This window comes from Stegostoma tigrinum, chromosome 4 (genome assembly GCF_030684315.1).
Source record: "Stegostoma tigrinum isolate sSteTig4 chromosome 4, sSteTig4.hap1, whole genome shotgun sequence".
Lineage (NCBI taxonomy): Eukaryota > Metazoa > Chordata > Chondrichthyes > Orectolobiformes > Stegostomatidae > Stegostoma > Stegostoma tigrinum.
The window spans coordinates 122,327,082-122,348,477 of NC_081357.1; the positions used below are offsets into that span (position 1 = coordinate 122,327,082).

Sequence of the window (21,396 nt, forward strand, 5' to 3'; positions counted from 1 at the left end):
ATTACATATTTGATCCTCTATCTCCCCCTGACAGTACTAAACTCTAAATTATCAGCCTTGAAAATGACCTAAGAGAAAAGGAAGTGGAAATAATTTAATTGCAGGGCAAGTTCCTTCTGGTTATAGATACTTGTATTACTTCCTTGTTAATGGGGACAAGTGGATAGGACTGTAGCACTCAGAATACTGTTCTCAAAGTTAATGCTAAATACAAATGTTAATAGTTGACAGAGAATTGTTATTTCCTCAAATCTTGCATGCTCCTCTAATTTACAAGGCAAGCAAATGTTCTGTGTTCTCAGACTCATTCATAGTTCAAATGAAGCTCGCCCACTTTAAGTTCAAAGAACAGCACCTCATTTTTTTGTTTTTTAAACTCAAAATTGAGTTCGACAATTTCAGATCAAAATTCCAAGTTCCAATGAAAGGACATTGATTTGAAAGATGTTTCTCTTTGCTGAAAGGTATATTTGACAAGATTTGGATGTTAAAAACAGAGGCAGATGCATGTTGGCCAGATCTGTGAAGTTTATCAAAGTCATTTCGAACACTGCATCAATTACAATAAAACATGTGATTTCAGTCAAGTGCAGAACCCCTGCTATTTCTGGAAGGTTATTGTAGAGCTCAGTCACATCATTATAGCAGCCATCTTTGTTGCTCTGTTGATGTGCTTTTAGAAGTGTCAGTAAATATATATGTGTATTAAATATATGTACTAAAGGTATTTATTTTAATTCATTCAAGAAAAGGGGTCATAAAGGGATATTAGCTAGTGCTGCTGCTGTGTTGCTCCTACTGGTGCTGTTGCCTGTTATGTGACCTCTGCTCTTTCTCTTCAGCAGATTGAGAAGCTGAAATTGCAGACGTGCTTTCATACCATGCCGAAGTTCAGCAGCAGGAAGTGCAGCTGAAGGTGAATGAAGTGTTAGACTCATTAAAGTGTCTTTCAAGTAATTGCCAATCAGCTGTCAAACAGTTTTAGCACTGTCTGTAAGAAGCAGCTTCTCAATGGCCATGGCCGGGCCCCTTCAATGTGTCAGATGCAAGTTTTCCCAGTTTCACTGAAGAAACTGTTCCCATTGTACATCAATCTGAGTGCCCCTAGTGAGATTCAGACATGGTTTGACAGCTGTACACAGTTGGAAACAATTGGTTTATAATTAAAATGTCACATAATTGCTTTTTTTTAAATCATCCCAATTTCGTCCTGGTGGACATTTCAACATAAATTGGAGCTCAGCTTGGAGAAAGCTAAATGAGGGCTGGATTACAAGAGTCTTGACAACAGCATCTTCCTAAAATTTTCCACATTGTATGTACCAAAACCCACGTCTACCTGGCCAGGCAAATTCTGCCCGATGTGTCGTATCAACTTACTGTAGTTGGAATTATCAACTGGCTGCTTTTATATACCCAGCACTCAGCTTGAGTAACACAGGCTTGTAAACAACATTCTCAAACTACTGAAAACATCACAAGGGGTATTAAAAAAAGTCAAATTGTTGTTAAGCTACTAAAAAAAATGTTATCAACATGCTTTGTAATACTCAAGGGTCACACAAAATGGTTACAATTGCTTTCAAAATTGATGTGTCGCAGTGAGTATTAGCTCAGAGGAGCATCGGGAAGATTAGAATGAGATAGTGACTAAGGTCCTTTTCTATACAAGTTTGCATACATATACAAAGCTGCACACTTTTGAAATATAAAACTCCTCTAGACCACCCAAGCTATGGAACTTCCTGCATTTGTTTATAACTGAAATGAAGCACAGACGCTGTATATTCAGTCATAATTTTGAAAGGATAATATCACTTTCTCCAACTCTTGCCCATTTTTCCCTATGCGAGTGAGAGCAGTAGGCATCAATGAACATCCCATGCTCAGGCAAGCCTGATCCTGTCTCAACCTCAGATACTTTCTAAAAAGGTTACAAATGTGAAGGGAAAATTAAATCCAGGGATTAGATTTACCACTTGAGCAAGTTGCCCTCAACTACCAATCGCCCTTAAGAAAGTCCACCTTGTTTGTGAAAGTCCTTCTAACCCAGAAAAAAGAAATACTCCATCCCTCTTCACCAGTAACTCTAAATCCCAGCAATTTCTCTTTAAATATAAGTCTCACTGGAAGCAATTTCAAGACCTGGAAACAATTGACTGATTTTCAAGGACAAAGTCATATATTCCAAACTTGTAAGAGAATAGCCATTGTTCATCATTTGAAGTATCTTAGATTCCTAACATACACAGCAGAAAGTTGGGCTAAACATTACCGGCTAGTGACAAGCAAGTTCATTTTGCATCATATTACTTGGTTGTTTTTTCACTGTTAATAAAGCAGTCTAAATTCACCTGGCTCACAGAAAATGGTTTCAGAGATAGTACGAACTGCAGCTGCTGGAGAATCTGAGATAACAAGGTGTAGAGCTGGATGAACACAGCAAGTTCACAGAAAAATGGCACGTTTGTTTTAATACATAACAGCTTCAGAACAGATGTTACATCTGCAATAGATGCCCAAGTGAGGGGTCAAATTACAGTTTAAATACAAGCACATCTCCCACTATCTTTAGTAATTAGTTCTATTAAGGGCTTGTAATGATTGTAACAGGGTCAGCTAGGTGGACCTCACAGAATATGAGGTCCCCTGAATTGGACTGTTAATCTGGTCTAATCAAGAGTGCCCTGGCTGACAGATAAGGAGAATCAGACATCCTGTTCACTCTGAGAGAGTTGGATTAGTGTCAAGGACTCTCCATGTGTAAATAAAAGGTAACTTGGTGACAGAATACTGTTGAGGAGTTACTTCAGGGTCACATTCCCATATTTGACTTTCCTTTGTCTTGAACACATCTTAAAATGGCATTTCTCATTTGAGTGTTTTTAATTTTTTTGGGGTAAATCTATACTAGTATGTAAGGTGAGGGCTTTCTTATGTTTATACCATGATCTGTATCTTGATTGACTTTTAATATTAAGGATTGATATTAAGTTACACCACAGCAATAAGACTGTGCTAACAAAGCGTGTTGTGTGTTTTAAGGTAACTTCTGCGTATGTAGATTGTTAAAGGGCAGAAATGGCTTTTAGAAAGTGATATGCTCTTCCTGTCAGATGTGGGAGATTCAGGGGTTTGGGTTGGGGGGAGAGGAGGTTTGAATGCTGTTGGAGACTATCAGGAATGTGTTTGGATGTGAATCCTATTGGACTGCAAGGATCGTTTGGAGCAGCAATTATAGGTAATGAGTTTACAAGAGCAATGTGGTACGATGGACCGCAGTTTCAGGAAGGTGGAAGCCCCACTATGAATTGTAGGAGAGGGACGCAGATAGTGCAGGAGACTCCTGTGGCTATCCCCATCTGAAACAGATTTTTTGTTGTTTTGAATACTGTTGGGGGGGGTGGAGGAAATGGCCTCTCAGGGGAGAGTATAGCAATGACAGCTGGTGTTTAGCATGCTTGGCATCATTCGTCAGAACATTGAGTGTCGGAGTTGGAATGACATGTTGTGGCTGAACAGGACATTGGTGACACCACTTGCAGAATACTGTATACAAATCTGGTCACCCTTCTATAGGGAGGATGTTGTTAAACTTGAAAGGTGCATAAAAGATTTACAAGGATGTTGCTGGGACTGGAGGGTCTGAATAGCCTGGGGCCTTGTAGAGGTTTATGCAATCATGAGGGGAATGGATAGGGTGAATAGTCAAGGGAGAAGGGGGAGTTGGGGAGGGGTGGAAGAATTCAAAACTAGAGGATAGAGGTTTAAAGTGAGGGGGAAGATTTGGAAAAGGACCTGAGGTGTGACTTTTTCCACAGAGAGTGGTTCACATATGGATTGAGCTGCCAGAAGTGGTGGAGGCAGTTACAATTATGACATTTAAAGGCATCTGAATAAGTATACAAATAGGAAGGGTTTATAAGGGATATTGGCCAAATGCTGGGAAATAGGTCGAGGCCAGATTGGGAGGGCTGGTCAACCCAGACGAGCTGGACCAAAGGGTCTGTTTCCATGCTGTGTGACTCTAACCAAAAGGCCAGAGGAACACCATTTCCTTTCCAGGCAGTCCCTCATGATGAAGGACAGCCAGCTCCCATAATAGTTCATACATATGAACACGTACTCCAGCCTGCTCTGCCAGCAAGATTGTGAAGCAATCAGGTCAGCCACAGTCTTGTTTATTATCAAGATCATTCTCTGCCTTAATATTCAAAAGTCTCTGCTGCCACTGCTTTTTGAGTAGCAGTCACAAGCCCCTGAGGGGTGAAAAAATTTGACTCGTTTCTGTCTTAAGTGAGCAGCCCCTTAACTTTTAACACTCACTCTTAGTTCTAAATTCCCCCACAAGAAACACACTTTCCACATCCACGTCATCAAGGCCCTTGAGGATCTAATATGTTACAATAAGTTGCCTCTAACTCTTTTGAACTCCAGCAGGCACAGTGAATACATTTAGAATTAAAAGCTAATCCAAATGATGATCATGAAACCACAAAAACCTAACTGGCCAACTTTCCCCTTCAGGGAACTAAAATCTGCTGTTTTTACCTGGCCTACTTGTCGTTAAAGATCTAGAGCAATTCACTTGACACTTACTGGCATTACCATCACCAATTCCCCCACGATCAACATTCTGGCCACTACCAGTGAGCAGGAAGTGTATTGGTCTGGAAACAGAAATACATCCATCTAGTATGCTACTCCTCTCCAGCTTGCCCCCACTGACCTAGCATCCTAACTCCACAACCCACCCAACACTCGAACATTATAATTACCTCATGTACTTATCCTTCGATAGGAGCCAAATCTTTCAATTTGAACCTATGTTAGCTGACTGCTGTGAAAAGGGGTATGATTTGACTTCCTAAGGCAGTTCCGCACAATGGAAGAACTTTCTTAAAAATACAGCTCTGCTTTTCTCAGGGACCCCTGATCGGAATCCTATATGCAAAACTCCCTTTCATTAAAAAAAAACAGGAGTGGCAATCTGAGAAACAATCCAGCCTAGAGTTAACACTTCAGACCAATACGACTCCTCCTGGGAACTCAAGTTCAAGAACAAATTCTGCCAGGCATCCTGGGTTTCTCCAGTATTTTGTGATTATTAAAATAAAAAATACAATTCTTTGGAGCCTTGAATCTACACTTCCCTCTCAAAAAATTCTATATCAAACACACACATTGTCAATGCTCCACAGTAGTAATAGCTTCTAGCTATGTCGAGTGCCACAGTTAATCCGACAGCTACAAAGGAATCAAAGATACCTACAATTCGGGTTTTACTGAAAGCATTCATTTAGTGGCCTATTGAATAACTAGCCATTCTCAGGGAATGTATTGGACACTTTCAGCTTTATAGGAGACTGCAAACACTAAGAATAGGAAAAACTCCATTCGCACTACTTCAACAATTTTCATGAGCTTTCCAATTCTTCATCACAAACACCTGAGAAATTACATTTTGAATAGTTTGTTGGAGTCAGAATAGGCTTATAAAACTTGACACTTTAATTCAGCCTCTTGAAACTGGAAGCTTTGCAATTTTCTTGTTGCAAGCTGTTTCAAAGCAGAAATTACATCACACTTCGATCTATCAAAACTAAAAGGAATGAACCAAGGTTATCCATTGCTAATCACCGTTCATGTTAATCATTAAATAGCATCTTCAGGGATGGATTGGACTGTCTATTCCAAATATTTCTAAGCATACAACATTATTTTTGGAAAAGAATTGTGATGCTGGGAATCAGCTTAAATTCTTCCAGATCATTAGACACGTAAATTCCAGTGTTTTTGCAATATGCTAGGTGCTTTGAAATGTATCTTGCAGTGCATTTATCTTTAACTCCCCTGTATTGTGAATACTATTTATCATGTCAACAGAAATAGAACACAGAACGTAGAACAGTACAGGCCCTTCAGCCCACGATGTTGTGCCGTGGAATAATCCTAATCCAAAAATAAAATAACCTAACCTACATTCCCCTCAATTCACTGCTGACCATGTGCATGTCCAGCAGTCGCTTAAATGTCACTAATGACTCCGCTTCCACTGGCAAACTATTCCATGCACTCAACTCTCTGGGTGGAGAACCTCCCTCTGACGTTTCCTCTATACCTTCCTCCTAACACCTCAAAACTATGACCCCTCAGTCAATCCTGCCCTGGGGAAAAGTCTCTGGCTATCGACTCTATCCATGCCTCTCATTACCTTGTACACCTCGATCAGGTCACCTCTCTTCCTCCTTCTCTCCAGACAGAAAAGTCCAAGCTCAGTCAACCTCTCCTCGTAAGACAAGCCCTCCAGTCCAGGCAGCATCCTGGTAAACCTCCTTTGCACCATCTCCAAAGCCTCCACATCATTCGTATAATAGGGCAACCAGAACTGGACACAATATTCCAAGTGTGGTCTCACCAAGGTTTTGTAGAGCTGCAGCATAACCTCGCGGCTCTTAAATTCGATCCCCTGTTAATGAAAGCCAAAGCACCATATGCTTTCTTAATAACCTTACCCACTTGAGTGGCAACTTTGAGGGAGCTATGCACTTGAACACCAAGATCCCGCTGTTCCTCCACACTGCCGAGAATCCTGCCTTTAATCCTATATTTAGCCTTTAAGTTCGACATTCCAAAATGGATCACTTCGCATTTATCCAGGTTGAACTCCATCTGCCATTTCTCAGCCCAGCTCTGCCTACTGCCAATGTCTCGCTGAAGCCTGCAATAGCCCTTGATACTATCAACGGCACCTCCAATCTTTGTGTCATCAGCAAACATACTAACCCACCCCTCAACCAAGTCATTTATAAAAACTACAAAGAGCAGAGGCCCAAGAACAGAGCCCTGTGAGATACCACTCAGCACTGACCTCCAGGCAGAATACTTACCATCTACAACCACTCTGCCTCCTGTCAGCCAACAAATTTGGAATCCAGACAGCCAAATCACCCTGTATCCCATACCTCCTGACTTAATGAATGAGTCTGCTGCGGGGAACCTTATCAAATGCCTTGCTGAAGTCCATGTACACCACATCCACTGCTCGACCCTTGTCAACCTGTCTCGTGACCTCCTCAAAGAACTCAATAAGATTTGTAAGGCATGAACTGCCCCTCTCAAAGCCATGCTGACTCCCTTTAATCACACTATGCTTTTCCAAATAGTCATAAATCCTATCCCTCAGAATTCTTTCCAAAACCTTGCTGACTGGTTTGTAATTTCCAGGGATTTTCCCCGTTACCTTTCTTGAAAAGAGGAACAACATTTGCCTCCCTCCAATGTCCAGTACAACTCCCGTGGAGAGCAAGGAAGCAAAGATCTTCGCCAGCGGCTTAGCAACCTCCTTTCTCGCTTCCCGGAGCAACCTAGGTTAAATCTGGTCTGGCCCTGGGGACTTATCAATCAAAGTTTGCTAAAATTTCCAGCACATCAACTTCCTCAATCTCGATCTGCTCAAGCCTGCTCCTCAAAGTTCTCATTCACAACAAGGTCCCTTTCCTTAGTGAAAACCAAAGCAAAAAACTCATTTAGGGCTTCCCCTATCTGCTCAGACTCCACGCACAAGTTCCCTACACTATCCCTGATCGGCCCTACCTTTTCCCTGATCATTCTCTTATTCCTCACGTATGAGTAAAATGCCCTCGGGTTCTCCCTAATCCTTCCTGCCAAGACTTTTTCGTGCTCCCTCCTGGCGCTCCTCAGTCCACTTTTGAGCTCCTTCCGAGCAAGCCTGAAATCCTCTAAAGCTGTGCTAGACCCTTGCTTCCTCCACCTTACGTACGCTGCTTTTTTTTCTTTTTGACGAGAAGCACCTCTGATCCCGTCATCCAAGGCTCCTTAATCTTACCCCTTCTCACCTGTCTCAGAGGAACAAATTTATGCATCTTACCAATTAAAAATTAAAGTGTGGAAGGAAGCATTTAAAAGATCAAAACCTTGAACTGGGTGTGATTTATTTCATGTTTCTCCTCACATAGAGTGTTTTGGAATAACAAAAAACCAACTAAATGAAGCATATTAATAGAAATTATGCATGTTCACTGAATTACTTGTTTTTAAAGCAGCAGCGCTCTCAAAATTCAAAGCTTACTTTATCAAAGTCTCTAACTGCCCGATTGAATTGGAAAATATGTCTTTTTTATTCTTCTAATGTAATTTGATGAAACATTTCACCTGTATAAAGATTGCAGCATTTAAAAACTTTATAACTGGCTACCATTTAATTACAAGAACCTTTAAATTTAATATTTGGAGGTGCGAGTTTGCAGGAGTATAACAAAGCAGGGAAGGTCAGGCTAAAGAACATCAGGTGGCAATTTTTCATCGAACAACCCAAAACAGGCCATGTTCTAGCTACCTAATTCACTGGGGTCAACAAGCTTACACTAGAACAATAACTTCACACTTACCAACAGAAAGCATGTCAATAATGACTAATGTAAAAACATTTTACAGTTTAATGTACACAAATAATTGTTAGGAACACAACAGGGTACATTTGACAGAAATAATACCTGAATCACCATGGTAACTAGTGCCCCATCCCATTAAAAATATTTGCGAATATAAGCACCATTTGTATGCAAGCTTAATTATGCTATGCTTTAAATCAGGCAAACAAGTTGCATAAAGTCAAAATAAATGGGAGTACTGTTTCAAACAACCACTGACTATTATTCGAAGTAAATGGTTTTCTTAAAACTACAAAATAATCTGGTTAGATTTATCCAAATTGCTAAATTATACGAAATCTTCAAAAGTCCATTCAATAGTATTTACAATGCAAGTTTAAAAAAACAAAATCCCAATAATTCATTTTGTTTCAGTGTTGATTCCATATTTCTCCTTAAGAATTTTAAGTTGCTCTTCCTTTTTCTTTGTATCCATTTTTTGGAAAGCCTGTACAAAGAGACAAATAGTTTTTTAGCAATGGGAGTCACAAAAATAGCCAAATTCAGCAAATTATCCATTCGTATTAAGGATTCAAAGATCATTAACCATAAAGAATTGAAAGAACCAAGGTTTCCCAAGTGTAACAAGCTTAAAATGTTTCATTTAGACAGATCGGCCATTGCAGCAAACTCTAATGATCAACTGTTGATCCAAGAATCAATAAAACAGAAAACTTAGACCTGCTCCCAACGATGGTGTCATGAGTTTTACAGCAGTTAAGACTACAAAAGAGTCAGCATTCACCATCATTACTCCATTGAAACATCCAGCAAGTGCCTGCACATGTGCAGAATAACACTGAAATCCAGAAGTTGCTGTCAGTGATACTACACTTCCTCAGAGCATGTATTGATTGTGGTCGGGAGGTATAGCCCAAAACTCAAGTGGATTGTCAACAGACTATGGCACCTATCTCAATTCCTCTGCCGGAATCTCTTATGCAAAGTACAATCACTTCCAGACACATCGACCCTGACGTGCTTCTCATTTCATTCTTCGAAATTCCAACTTGTCCAAAGTTCAGCAAAACATATCTAATCTCTCCCAAGTTCTGGTCATGTTTCCTGTCTTCCATTCTAAGTACTCAGGGTAGATGTGGTATAGTGCCAGTGTCACTGGACTAGTAGTCAAAAAACGTGGGCTAATGCACAGGGGACATGTTCATATCCTATCATGGCAGCTGATGGAAATCAAATTCCAATCAAAAATTTGGTTAGTCTTAGTAATATGATCTTGAAACTCCATTATAAAAACCTTTAAAATCAGAAAGCTGTGTTCCTTACCTACATATACACAGCAATGTTGTTGACTTTTAATTGCTTCTTAAATAGTCAAGTAAACCAGTTGCAGGGCAGTTAGAGACAGACAACAAATGCCACCTTTGCCGGTAAGATTTCTCCCAAGAATTAAAAAGTTAAAGCCCTAAAATGTTTGCTACAAAGCAGCTCTACATTTCTCTAACCTTCTACATTCCCATGCATGTAGTTTATTCTGAATTCCAGCAATTTCTATGCCTCGTTCCCCCTACCCACTTTTATCATCCACTGCAGAGCACTAAGCCACATCATCAGACTCTTTGAAATATCGTCAAAATCTGTCTCACCAGCTTATAACAGCTTTTAATCCATACCTATCCTGATTTGGTGTGCTTATTTTTCATTGTTTTGTGAAGAGCCTTGTATTTTTAAGTATCAAAAGGCATGTATATTTTTTCAGTGTACATTTCCAGCATTACTTATATTAATCAAGCTTCAGCATAAAACTTCAATAATGAAGAGGCAAGTAACAAAGCTTACCCTGTTTGCATTGTAGTACAAAACTACAAGGTATCTATTGCACACATTGAACCCAGATAAGTGGTCACATGCATTCTTGGCATCAAAAATATCTTCATACACTACATATGCAGTTCCTCTGGTCTCTGGTGTATTTCCTCTGTAATATAAAATTTACAGAATTAAGGTTCTGCAAATTTGTGGTGGTTAACATTGCAGATTTTGATAAGTTTCACTTATTCCAGTAATTTGTAAAAATGGACAATTTTTTCCCCCACATAGTAGTAAAATCTGGAACATCCTCCCCCAGAAAAGCACTGATTGCATGAAATTGAAAATTTGAAATTAGAAATGTTTGTTAGGCAACAGTTTTCAGGGTTAGTGAATCAGGACAGGTAGATTGCATTAAGATACAAATTAGTCACATAGTAGAACATATTAAAAAGGTCATTAGTCTACTCTAATTCTTATATCTCTATATACAGCATTTTCATTCCACATTTGGAGCCATTAAACAATGTGCAACATTATTTGTAAATTTCTCTCCAAGTACTTATCTTTCAAATGTAAAAGGAAAAATCTACCATTTAGTGAACAAACTTATGAGCAAGCAATGTGTCAGCAACACAGTCAACTTCTCAATGCTAGTTTGTAATGTGAACCAGATTAATGGGTGGCATGGTGGCTCAGTGGTTAACACTGCTGCCTCCCAGCACCAGCCACCTGGGCTTGACTGCACCCTTGGGTGACCGTCTATGTGGAGTTTGCACATTCTCCCTGTGCCTGCATGGATATTTTCTGGGCGCTCTGGTTTCCTCCCACTGTCCAAGGATTTGTAGTGGGGCATAATATAGTGTTGATGGTACAGAATAAGGAATAGTCCAAAGATGTGCAGCTTAGATAGACTGGCAATGCTAAATTGCCCAGAGTGTCCACAGATGTGTAAATTAGGTGGATTAGTCACAGGAAATGCAGGGTTATGGGGATAGGGTAGGGGAGCGAATTAGGGTAGGATGCTCTTTGGACAGCGTGCAGACATGATGGATCAATGGCCTGCTTCCACTCTGTAAGGATTATATGAATGGAATGCAGCCTTATTTATCAGACATCAGAATCCTGGCTGAAACGAACTTCAAAATTGTTAAGCCAGTTCCCAGTAGAAATATACTGATATGTCCACTCCACTTAATTTTATCATGAAGATATTTTTGTCCTGGTCAAGAAAAGGACATTCTTCAGAAGTTGGTTTATGGTACTGGCAACTTTAATTTGCATTTAGATATGGTGTTCAGTACTTGGTTGATAGAAACCCATGCATCGGTAGGAGGGGCGGGGAAGCAAAAACCATTCCATTCCCAAACTGGGAAGAAAAGGTTAAATCTGACAAAGCTCATTTTTGACCTCCCTCGCACAAAATTCACAAATAACCATTCTGGTGTAAAGCAACGGCTTAGCCAAAAATTGCATGCCATTTTGCAAGTCTCAATAAAGAAAGAACGAACACAACAAAGCAGTGTTGAGATTTGTCAGCATGACACCAAAGACAAGAAGCTGCGAAAGAGAGTGGATGTTTCTAAGAGAGCTGGGACACCGAAAGCTTTAGTACTGGTGTTTAACATTGGAGAAATTTGACAAGATAAATAAGGAAAGAAACCCCTCCTGGGTGGGAAAATCAGTGCTAATATGATAAGTAAACATTTGACAGAGGTGTTACATATTAACAAAAAGAATGCACTGTATTTAATAAAATATTGCAGAACAGTTTAAATAAAATGATGGTCAGAGCAATGAGGATAAGATGGAAGCAATAGAATCTGTTTTAATCTATCAACAAGGCAGGGCAAATGGCCAGCACTCATCTATGCAGAACTGTGTTCCAGCCTAAGGGATGAAGCCAAGTTCAGCTTGTCAGAGATGAATTATGAACACATCATAAAAGGATTGAAATCTCACAAAAACCATAAGTATCCATTTCAGAAACTTCCAAGTCTTTTAAAAAAATTGTATTGCCTTTAAAAATTTAAGATTAAATCCAAAATTTTAAAATTTCAACTCACAATGCCTTTAATATCTAATTACATGGTGATTCAAGCCTAAAATGGAATATAAGTAACTAAACTTATTCTCAGGCAGCTGAGGTCCAATACAAATGTCAAATGATTGATCTGATTTAAAACAGCTCTGGTCAATCGAGGGCAACTACATACTTAACCCATCAAGAAAGGCACTACGAACAATGAGTCTCTGCTCACACAAATTAAAAATTTGACTGTACTTGGCTCACATTATCGGACTTCAATAAGTTCTGAAGATGGTTTGAGAAATGCATTCTATTATTCAATTAATGAGGCAATCCACATCTCATCATTAACAAAGCTGTATTTCTTCATGACTGAATCACGTTAAAGCTGGCACTAACTAGCAGAATAAAGAATATTTCTGCCCTATTCAATTACAGGCAAAGTTCCACTATTGTCAGTAGTAGCAGAGAGCCCCTCTCTGCTCTCTGGCCAATATATACCCCTGAAGAAACATGATATACAGATTAGGCGTCACATTTGTTGAACATGGCTGTGTGCAAATTGGCTACCATGTCTTACATTATTATTGTACCTGTGCTGCAACAGTACAAATTGAGTGTAAAGCTCTTTGAAACTTCTCAAAAGCTTTCATTTCATAAATGAAATGACAGTTTTGCTTCATAATGAGCAGCTTTGTGTCTTCATTCACATAAAACTTTGGTTTTAAAGAATGAATTTGGTTTTCATCTTTGGCGACTTTTATCATTATTGAGCTTCAGCAACAGCTGTACAATTAAATTTTATCAAGGTTGTTTGGCTTTAAAATAGCTGCACATCCAGGACCAAACAAGGACTTCAGAAACATAAAAACAAAAGAGTTTAAGTCAGCCATTCAGCCTGTCAATTCTACGTTACCATTTAATGAGATCATGGCAGACCTGATAATCTTCAACTCAATTTTCCTGCCTTTTCCCCATAACTCTTGATAGCCTTACTGGTTAAAAAAAAGCCAGTTAACTCTAGTAAGAAATAAGAAAACAATTTGCAAATCACGTTTTAACCAACACCTCTACTTCAACGGAAGCATATTAATCCTTGCCAACCTCAAGTGGCTGTCAAACAACAGGCCTTCAAATCCTGATTTTTGCCGTCAACTTATCCAAGTCATATTTTATGGCTTTCTTGCCAACTGCTTCCATTTCTGGATTTGTAAGCGCTTTCTATTCCCTACACGTTACCACATTCAATAATTAAGTTTAAGCCCCATGAATTCTTCCCCAAAATTATTCTGTTTTACTACCTCAAACTCCCTGTTCTGAAAATCTCTTCAATGATGTCCGATTCATCCCTTTTCCAATTTCAGTTTCACATGCACTTCTGCCTTTAAAATATACGTCAACAAGAAGAGGACATAAACACAAGTTAACAAGGTGTAGAGCTGGATGAACACAGCAGGCCAAGCAGCAGAGGAGTAGGAAAGCTGATGTTTCCAGTTGTGACCTTTCTTCAGAAACTGTTCTGCTCCTCTGATGCTGCTTAGCCTGCTGTGTTCATCCAGCTCTACACTTTGTTATCTCAGATTCTCCAGCATCGGCAGTTCCTACTATCTCATAAACACAAGTTACCCTACTTTACTGATTTTCTTGTTTTCAAATGCATTCAAGTATTCACAATATCCTTTCAGACCTCAGATGTAACAGTCAATGTGCTGTTCAAGCCACAGTCACCAACTGTACTTATTCCAGGAGTGTCACAGAAAATATTGTATGGCAAAAACAGGACTAATAAACATCCAATTAACCTGAAAAAAGCAAGATTATATTAACATTTCAAAGGCTGAATAAAGATCAGATGCATGACATCTCAACCTCTACAACCTGAAAGGGCAAGGACAGATTCAAGGGAACACTTAACTGCACAGCACAAGACCACACCGCCCTAACTTGGAACTATATTACCATCCTTGCAATGTCAACCTCCTAGAAATCCCTTCCTAATGAAACTGGAGTTCCACCTACACCAGGTGGAACTGCAGTTATTCAAGAGGGCAGCTTATGACTTCTTTCTCAAGGGCCATTAGAGATAAGCAGCAAATGCAGACCCCGCCAGGAAAACATAGTACAGGAGATGTAAGCAAAACAAGAAGCTGATACACAAATATTCTAACACATTGGGAGAGGAAATATTCACCTTAAATCCACATCCTACATTTGTACAGCAAGACCTGTAATATTAACTTTGAGAACAAAGCTCTGCATTTATATAGCTTTCACAAGTTCAGGATATTACAGAGCATTTCACAGATAATGGTGCACCTTTAAAATGTAGGAAAAGCAACATTTAATTTGTGCACATTAAAACTGTACAAATGGCAATGGTGGTCAAATAATTTAGTAGCACCGATAGATGATACAGGCCAGGTCACCAGGAGAATTCCTGCACACTCCTTTGACATCCTCAGATCTTTTGCTACCTCTCAACAGAATTTCCCAGATTCTGCTTAATATATCATTCGATTAGAAAGGCTTTACCTCCAACAATGCTTTCCTTCCTTGGTGGCACTAAGTCTTAGTCTAAATTTTATACGCAAGTCTCTGGACTGATACTTTAACCTACGTACTTCTAACAAAGAAACAAAAGGTGCTATTAAATGAGTCACATCTGGCATCGCCAGCTTTAAATCCATCTTTTGGTATAAAGACACTTAAAGATTTGTTTAACTGAACCTCATTTTGGGACCATTTTCTCTGCTGCACAGGAGCCAAACCTATGACTGGTAAGCATCGCCATGCTGAAGAATCACCAGGGCAAAGAGAATATGCAATTCAGGACACTGAATAGTTATATCCACTTCTGTCATCCCTCACTCACATATAGTGACATATTTTCCACTCATTATTAGGAGGTATAATATTGTAAGACATGAGCAAAAGTAGACCAATTGGCCCATCGAGCCCACTCTACCAATCTGAGATTGTGGTTGATCTGTAATCCTCTGTACTTTCCTGCCTTTTCCTCAAATGCTTGCTGATTAAAAATGTCTCAGCCGAGAGTAAAACAAGCCTGAAAACAGTACAGTACAGTACTTACACTCTGATTTGTCGTATTGGTCCATATTTCCCAAATATATCGTACATTTCTTCTGCTGTTATTTTGTATGGCAGATTTCTTATATACAAGATGCGATTTACTTCTGGAGGCAAACGAATCTGAAATCAGAAAAGAAGAAGTGATCATTAATGCACTGAAGTGTGACCAATGGTAGAATAGGCACAACATAAAGAGGGCTGCAGATCCTCAAGAGGACCAGAGATCCGAGGGCAAACGTGAACACATTATTGAAGTTGGAAAGGCAGATTGAGAAAGTAGTTAACAAGGCTTTAATCACAAACGGATAAAACACAGAAGAAAATAGGACAAGTATGTTAAAAATATTGCTCAACCACAACTGAGAAGAGGAATACCAGCATAGTTCCAAGCATGAGAGAAAGTACAGGGTATTTAAAAAAAGAACTAGGATGATGGAAATCAAATGAAATTAGAAAGTGTTAGAGGAACTCAGCAGGTCCAGCAGCTTCTGTAGGGAGAAAGTTGAGTTAATGCTTTGCATCCAGTGACACTTTTTCAGAACTGACGATAGGTAGGTAAAAGGTGGCATATTTACTGAAGGTGGAGAAAAGCACAGGACTAGGAAACAGGTGGAACAGAGCACAGACAGACAGGCAGGCAAAGGAATGGGCAGTGATTAGCCAAGGGAAAAAGAAAAGCTGATAATAGGGACCACTGTTGGTGAAAACGGGTTTGCTGTGCTGAAAGCAGCCCATGTCAAGTGAGAGCCTGGGGTGGGGGTTGGGTAAGGAGAAGACATTGAAGAGGGCATTTAGGCCATAAAATTATTGAACTCGATGATGAGTTCTGAAGGAGCCTCTTACGCACCACTTTTCCCTAGCTAGTGAAGGGTCACTTGATCTAAAACATTAACTCAGCTTTCTGTAGATAGAAAAACCAAAAGAACTGCGGATGCTGTAAATCAGGAACAAAAACAGATTGCTGGAAAAGCTCAGCAGATCCAGCCTTTTATCTGCACTAAATCTGCTCACTGAGAACGGTCAACATAATAATTGTCAACTCCCTGCATCCCTGGAAATTCTGGACAACAGACACCGATATCAGACTCCTGCTCATCGAAGGCAGATCTGTAGTCAATGCTACCCTATCTCAAAACTGAGACACCTTGGTCTCAGCTCTACCCTCTGCAACTGGACCCTCAGCTTTCTGACCCACAGACTACAATCACTGAAGATAAATAACTGCACCTCCTCCACAATAACACTTAACACTGGAACTTTCAAGGATGCATCCTCAGCCCCCGACCGTACACCCATGACTGAGTTGCCAAATTCCGAATGAATGTCATCTACAAGTCTGCTGACCACCATAGCAGAACAGATATCTAACAAGTCAAAATAGATTAGGGATTTAGAGGGTTTGGTGACGTGGTGCAGTGAAAACAATCTGTCTCTCAACGCTGGCAAAACTAAAGAACTGATCATCAACTTCAGAAAGAAAGGAGGACATGCCCCCATCTACATTAACAGAATGGAGGTTAAGAGTGTGAAGAGTATCAAGTTCTTTGGATTGATGATAATTGACCACCTGTTCTGGACTTCCCACATAAACGTCACAGTCAAGAAGACACAATAATGCCTCTTCTTCCTCAGGTAGCTCAGGAAATTTGGACCCTCACCAACTTCTACAGATGCACAATGGCCTGGTATGGCAGCTGCTCTGCCCAGGGCTATAAGAAACTACAGAAGGTGGTGTGCACAGCCCAGACCATTGGGCGGGGGCGGCTGTGGGGGGGGGGGCGGGGGCGGCTGTGGGGGGGGGGGGCGGGGCGGCGGGGGGGGGCGGCTGTGGGGGGGAGCGCGGGGGGGGGGGGGAGGGGGGGGGAGCGCGGGGGGGGGGGAGGGGGGGGAGCGCGGGGGGGGGGAGGGGGGGGAGCGCGGGGGGGGGGAGGGGGGGGGAGCGCGGGGGGGGGGAGGGGGGGGAGCGGGGGGGGGAGCGGGGAGCGGAGCGGGGGGCGGGAGGGGGCAGGAGGGGGGAAAGATTCGGGGGGGGCGGGAGGGGGATTCGGGGGGGAGGAGGATTCGGGGGGGGGGGAGGATTCGGGGGGGGGGGGAGGATTCGGGGGGGGGGGGAGGATTCGGGGGGGGGGAGGGAGGATTCGGGGGGGGGGGAGGATTCGGGGGGGGGGAGGATTCGGGGGGGGGGGAGGATTCGGGGGGGGGGAGGATTCGGGGGGGGGGAGGATTCGGGGGGGAGGGGAGGATTTGGGGGGGAGGATTCGGGGGGGAGGGGGAGGGGGAGGGGGGATTCGGGGGAGGGGGAGGGGGGGATTCGGGGGAGGGGGAGGGGGGGGGATTCGGGGGAGGGGGGGATTCGGGGGAGGGGGAGGGGGGGGGATTCGGGGGAGGGGGAGGGGGAGGGGGGGGGATTCGGGGGAGGGGGAGGGGGGGGATTCGGGGGAGGGGGAGGGGGGGGGATTCGGGGGAGGGGGGGAGATTCGGGGGAGGGGGAGGGGGAGGGGAGGGGGAGGGGGGGATTCGGGGGAGGGGGAGGGGGGGATTCGGGGGAGGGGGAGGGGGGGATTCGGGGGAGGGGGGATTCGGGGGAGGGGGGGATTCGGGGGAGGGGGGGATTCGGGGGAGGGGGGATTCGGGGGAGGGGGGGATTCGGGGGAGGGGGGGATTCGGGGGAGGGGGGGATTCGGGGGAGGGGGGATTCGGGGGAGGGGGAGGGGGGGATTCGGGGGAGGGGGAGGGGGGATTCGGGGGAGGGGGAGGGGGGATTCGGGGGGATTCGGGGGAGGGGGAGGGGGGATTCGGGGGAGGGGGAGGGGGGATTCGGGGGAGGGGGAGGGGGGATTCGGGGGAGGGGGGATTCGGGGGAGGGGGAGGGGGGGATTCGGGGGAGGGGGGATTCGGGGGGGAGGAGGGGGGATTCGGGGGGGGGAGGGGGGGATTCGGGGGGGGAGGGGGAGATTCGGGGGGGGGGAGATTCGGGGGGGGGGAGATTCGGGGGGGGAGATTCGGGGGGGGGGAGATTCGGGGGGGGGAGATTCGGGGGGGGGGGGATTCGGGGGGGGGAGATTCGGGGGGGGAGATTCGGGGGGGGGAGATTCGGGGGGGGGGAGATTCGGGGGGGGGGAGATTCGGGGGGGGGAGATTCGGGGGGGGGGAGATTCGGGGGGGGGAGATTCGGGGGGGGGAGATTCGGGGGGGGGAGATTCGGGGGGGGGAGATTCGGGGGGGGGAGATTCGGGGGGGGAGGGGGGGATTCAGGGGGGGGAGGGGGGAGGGGAGGATTCGGGGGGGGGGAGGGAGGATTCGGGGGGGGGGGAGGGGGGATTCGGGGGGGGGAGGGGGATTCGGGGGGGGGAGGGGGGATGGGAGGATTCGGGGGGGGGAGGGAGGATTTGGGGGGGAGGGAGGATTCGGGGGGGGGGGATTCGGGGGGGAGGGGGGATTCGGGGGGGAGGGGGGATGGGAGGATTCGGGGGGGAGGGGGGGGAGGATTCGGGGGGGAGGGGGGGGAGGATTCAGGGGGGGAGGGGAAGATTCGGGGGGGAGGGGACGATTCGGGGGGGGGAGGGGACGATTCGGGGGGGGGAGGGGACGATTCGGGGGGGGAGGGGGGATTCGGGGGGGGAGGGGGGATTCGGGGGGGGGAGGGGAGGATTCGGGGGGAGGAGGATTCGGGGGGGGAGGGAGGATTCGGGGGGGGGAGGGGGGGGGAGAAAGAGGATTCGGGGGGGGAGAGAGGATTCGGGGGGGGAGAGGATTCGGGGGGGGAGGATTCGGGGGGGGGAGGATTCGGGGGGGGGAGGATTCGGGGGGGGAGGATTCGGGGGGGGAGGATTCGGGGGGGGCAGGATTCGGGGGGGGCAGGATTCGGGGGGGGCAGGATTCGGGGGGGGCAGGATTCGGGGGGGGGAGGATTCGGGGGGGGGAGGATTCGGGGGGGGGAGGATTCGGGGGGGGGAGGATTCGGGGGGGGGAGGATTCGGGGGGGGGAGGATTCGGGGGGGGGAGGATTCGGGGGGGGGAGGATTCGGGGGGGGGAGGATTCGGGGGGGGGAGGATTCGGGGGGGGAGGATTCGGGGGGGGGAGGATTCGGGGGGGGAGGAGGGGAGCGGAGGATTCGGGGGGGGAGCGGAGTGTGGGGGAGCGGAGTGTGGGGGTGGGGAGTGTGGGGGTGGGGAGTGTGGGGGTGGGGAGTGTGGGGGTGGGGAGTGTGGGGGTGGGGAGTGTGGGGGTGGGGAGTGTGGGGGTGGGGAGTGTGGGGGTGGGGAGTGTGGGGGTGGGGAGTGTGGGGGTGGGGCGTGCGGCTCGTGAGGGACAATCCTATTCTGCCAAGGGGACGCCCTTGGGGGGGGGATATTCGGGGGGGGGGAGCAGATTCGGGGGGGGGGGAGATTCGGGGGGGGGGAGATTCGGGGGGGGGAGATTCGGGGGGGGGAAGATTCGGGGGGGGGAAGATTCGGGGGGGGGGAGATTCGGGGGGGGGGAGATTCGGGGGGGGGGAGATTCGGGGGGGGGGGAGATTCGGGGGGGGGGGAGATTCGGGGGGGGGGAGATTCGGGGGGGGGAGATTCGGGGGGGGGAGATTCGGGGGGGGGGGGAGATTCGGGGGGGGGGAGATTCGGGGGGGGGAGATTCGGGGGGGGAGATTCGGGGGGGGGAGATTCGGGGGGGGGAGGGGGGGATTCAGGGGGGGGGGAGGGGGGATGGGAGGATTCGGGGGGGGAGGGGGGATTCGGGGGGGGAGGGGGGATTCGGGGGGGGAGGGGGGATTCGGGGGGGGAGGGGGGATTCGGGGGGGGAGGGGGGATTCGGGGGGGGGAGGGGGGATGGGAGGATTCGGGGGGGGAGGGAGGATTCGGGGGGGGGGAGGGAGGATTCGGGGGGGGGGAGGGAGGATTCGGGGGGGGGGAGGGAGGATTCGGGGGGGGGGAGGGAGGATTCGGGGGGGGGGAAGGGAGGATTCGGGGGGGGGGAGGGAGGATTCGGGGGGGGGAGGGAGGATTCGGGGGGGGGGAGGGAGGATTCGGGGGGGGGGAGGGGGGATTCGGGGGGGGGAGGGGACGATTCGGGGGGGGGGAGGGAGGATTCGGGGGGGGAGGGAGGATTCGGGGGGGGAGGGAGGATTCGGGGGGGGAAGGATTCGGCGGGGGGGGGGAGGATTCGGGGGGGGGGAGAGGATTCGGGGGGGGAGAGGATTCGGGGGGGGGAGAGGATTCGGGGGGGGGGAGGATTGGGGGGGGGGAAAGGATTCGGGGGGGGAGAGGATTCGGGGGGGGGGAGGATTCGGGGGGGGGAGGATTCGGGGGGGGGAGGAGGGGAGCGGAGGATTCGGGGGGGAGCGGAGGATTCGTGTGGGGGTGGGGAGTGTGGGGGTGGGGAGTGTGGGGGTGGGGAGTGTGGGGGTGGGGAGTGTGGGGGTGGGGCGTGCGGCTCGTGAGGGACAATCCTATTCTGCCAAGGGGACGCCTCACTGGAGGTGAGCGTGTAGCCCGGCTTCGGGGCTGAACGTACGACGGACGGAAGATCGAATGGAGCCGGCAGTCGGTTGGGGGAAAGGCCGGGGGCGTGGCGCGGTCAACGACTAAAGAGAAGCGGACTCACGTTCGCCCTTTTCGCCGCTTGCATCGCCATCGCGACCGGTCTGTAGGAACAAGAGGCCGAGCACACAGGGCCGATCAGAGCGCGCAGGAAACCTCACCGCGGCGACGCAACAGCGTACTGGCGTCACAGACCCCTTGCGCCCTGGCGTCATACGCACCCGTCTGCCACGTGCTCCGGGGAGTTGCCCAGTTCCAAGGGGTCACCAGGAGGTCACAGAGGTTCAGGTTTCCAGGTCAATGTAGCTGCAGGGAGTCCCAGGAGTGCCCTTTCCCAGTGGGATTACCCGCGGTGCAGCATGTCCCTGCAACACTCCCTTTGGCAATGAGTGTTCCGAGGCACTGTTTGCTCCTGGGGTATTAGCCATTCCTGCGTGCAGGGTTATCCTGGGCACTGGGGATATTCCTGGGGCAATCGCTGAACACTGACTGTATCAGCCACAGCTGGCATACCTGCAGTTG

At 46.7% G+C, this 21,396-nt stretch overlaps 1 protein-coding gene across 1 annotated transcript; it reads right to left on the reverse strand.

Moving 5' to 3' along the window:
• Positions 1–8,444: 8,444 nt before the first annotated feature.
• Positions 8,445–21,075, reverse strand: sf3b6 (splicing factor 3b, subunit 6). The gene is made up of 4 exons (XM_048531236.2): positions 20,939–21,075; positions 15,341–15,459; positions 10,251–10,389; positions 8,445–8,901 (listed from the first exon to the last, which is right to left on the reverse strand). Exons 1-4 carry the CDS (start codon positions 20,966–20,968, stop codon positions 8,815–8,817), a joined length of 375 nt encoding a protein of 124 aa, XP_048387193.1. The 5' UTR covers positions 20,969–21,075; the 3' UTR covers positions 8,445–8,814.
• Positions 21,076–21,396: the final 321 nt, after the last annotated feature.

What these genes read in the sequence shown, in the direction of transcription:
- sf3b6 (XM_048531236.2), bottom strand. Translation starts at nt 20,968, where the DNA reads ATGGCGATGCAAGCGGCGAAAAGGGCGAAC. An exon ending in AAGCGGCGAAAAGGGCGAAC is followed by an intron (nt 15,460 to 20,938) that starts GTGAGTCCGCTT and finishes TTCTGATTTCAG; the next exon opens with ATTCGTTTGCCTCCAGAAGT. An exon ending in CCAATACGACAAATCAGAGT is followed by an intron (nt 10,390 to 15,340) that starts GTAAGTACTGTA and finishes TTTATATTACAG; the next exon opens with AGGAAATACACCAGAGACCA.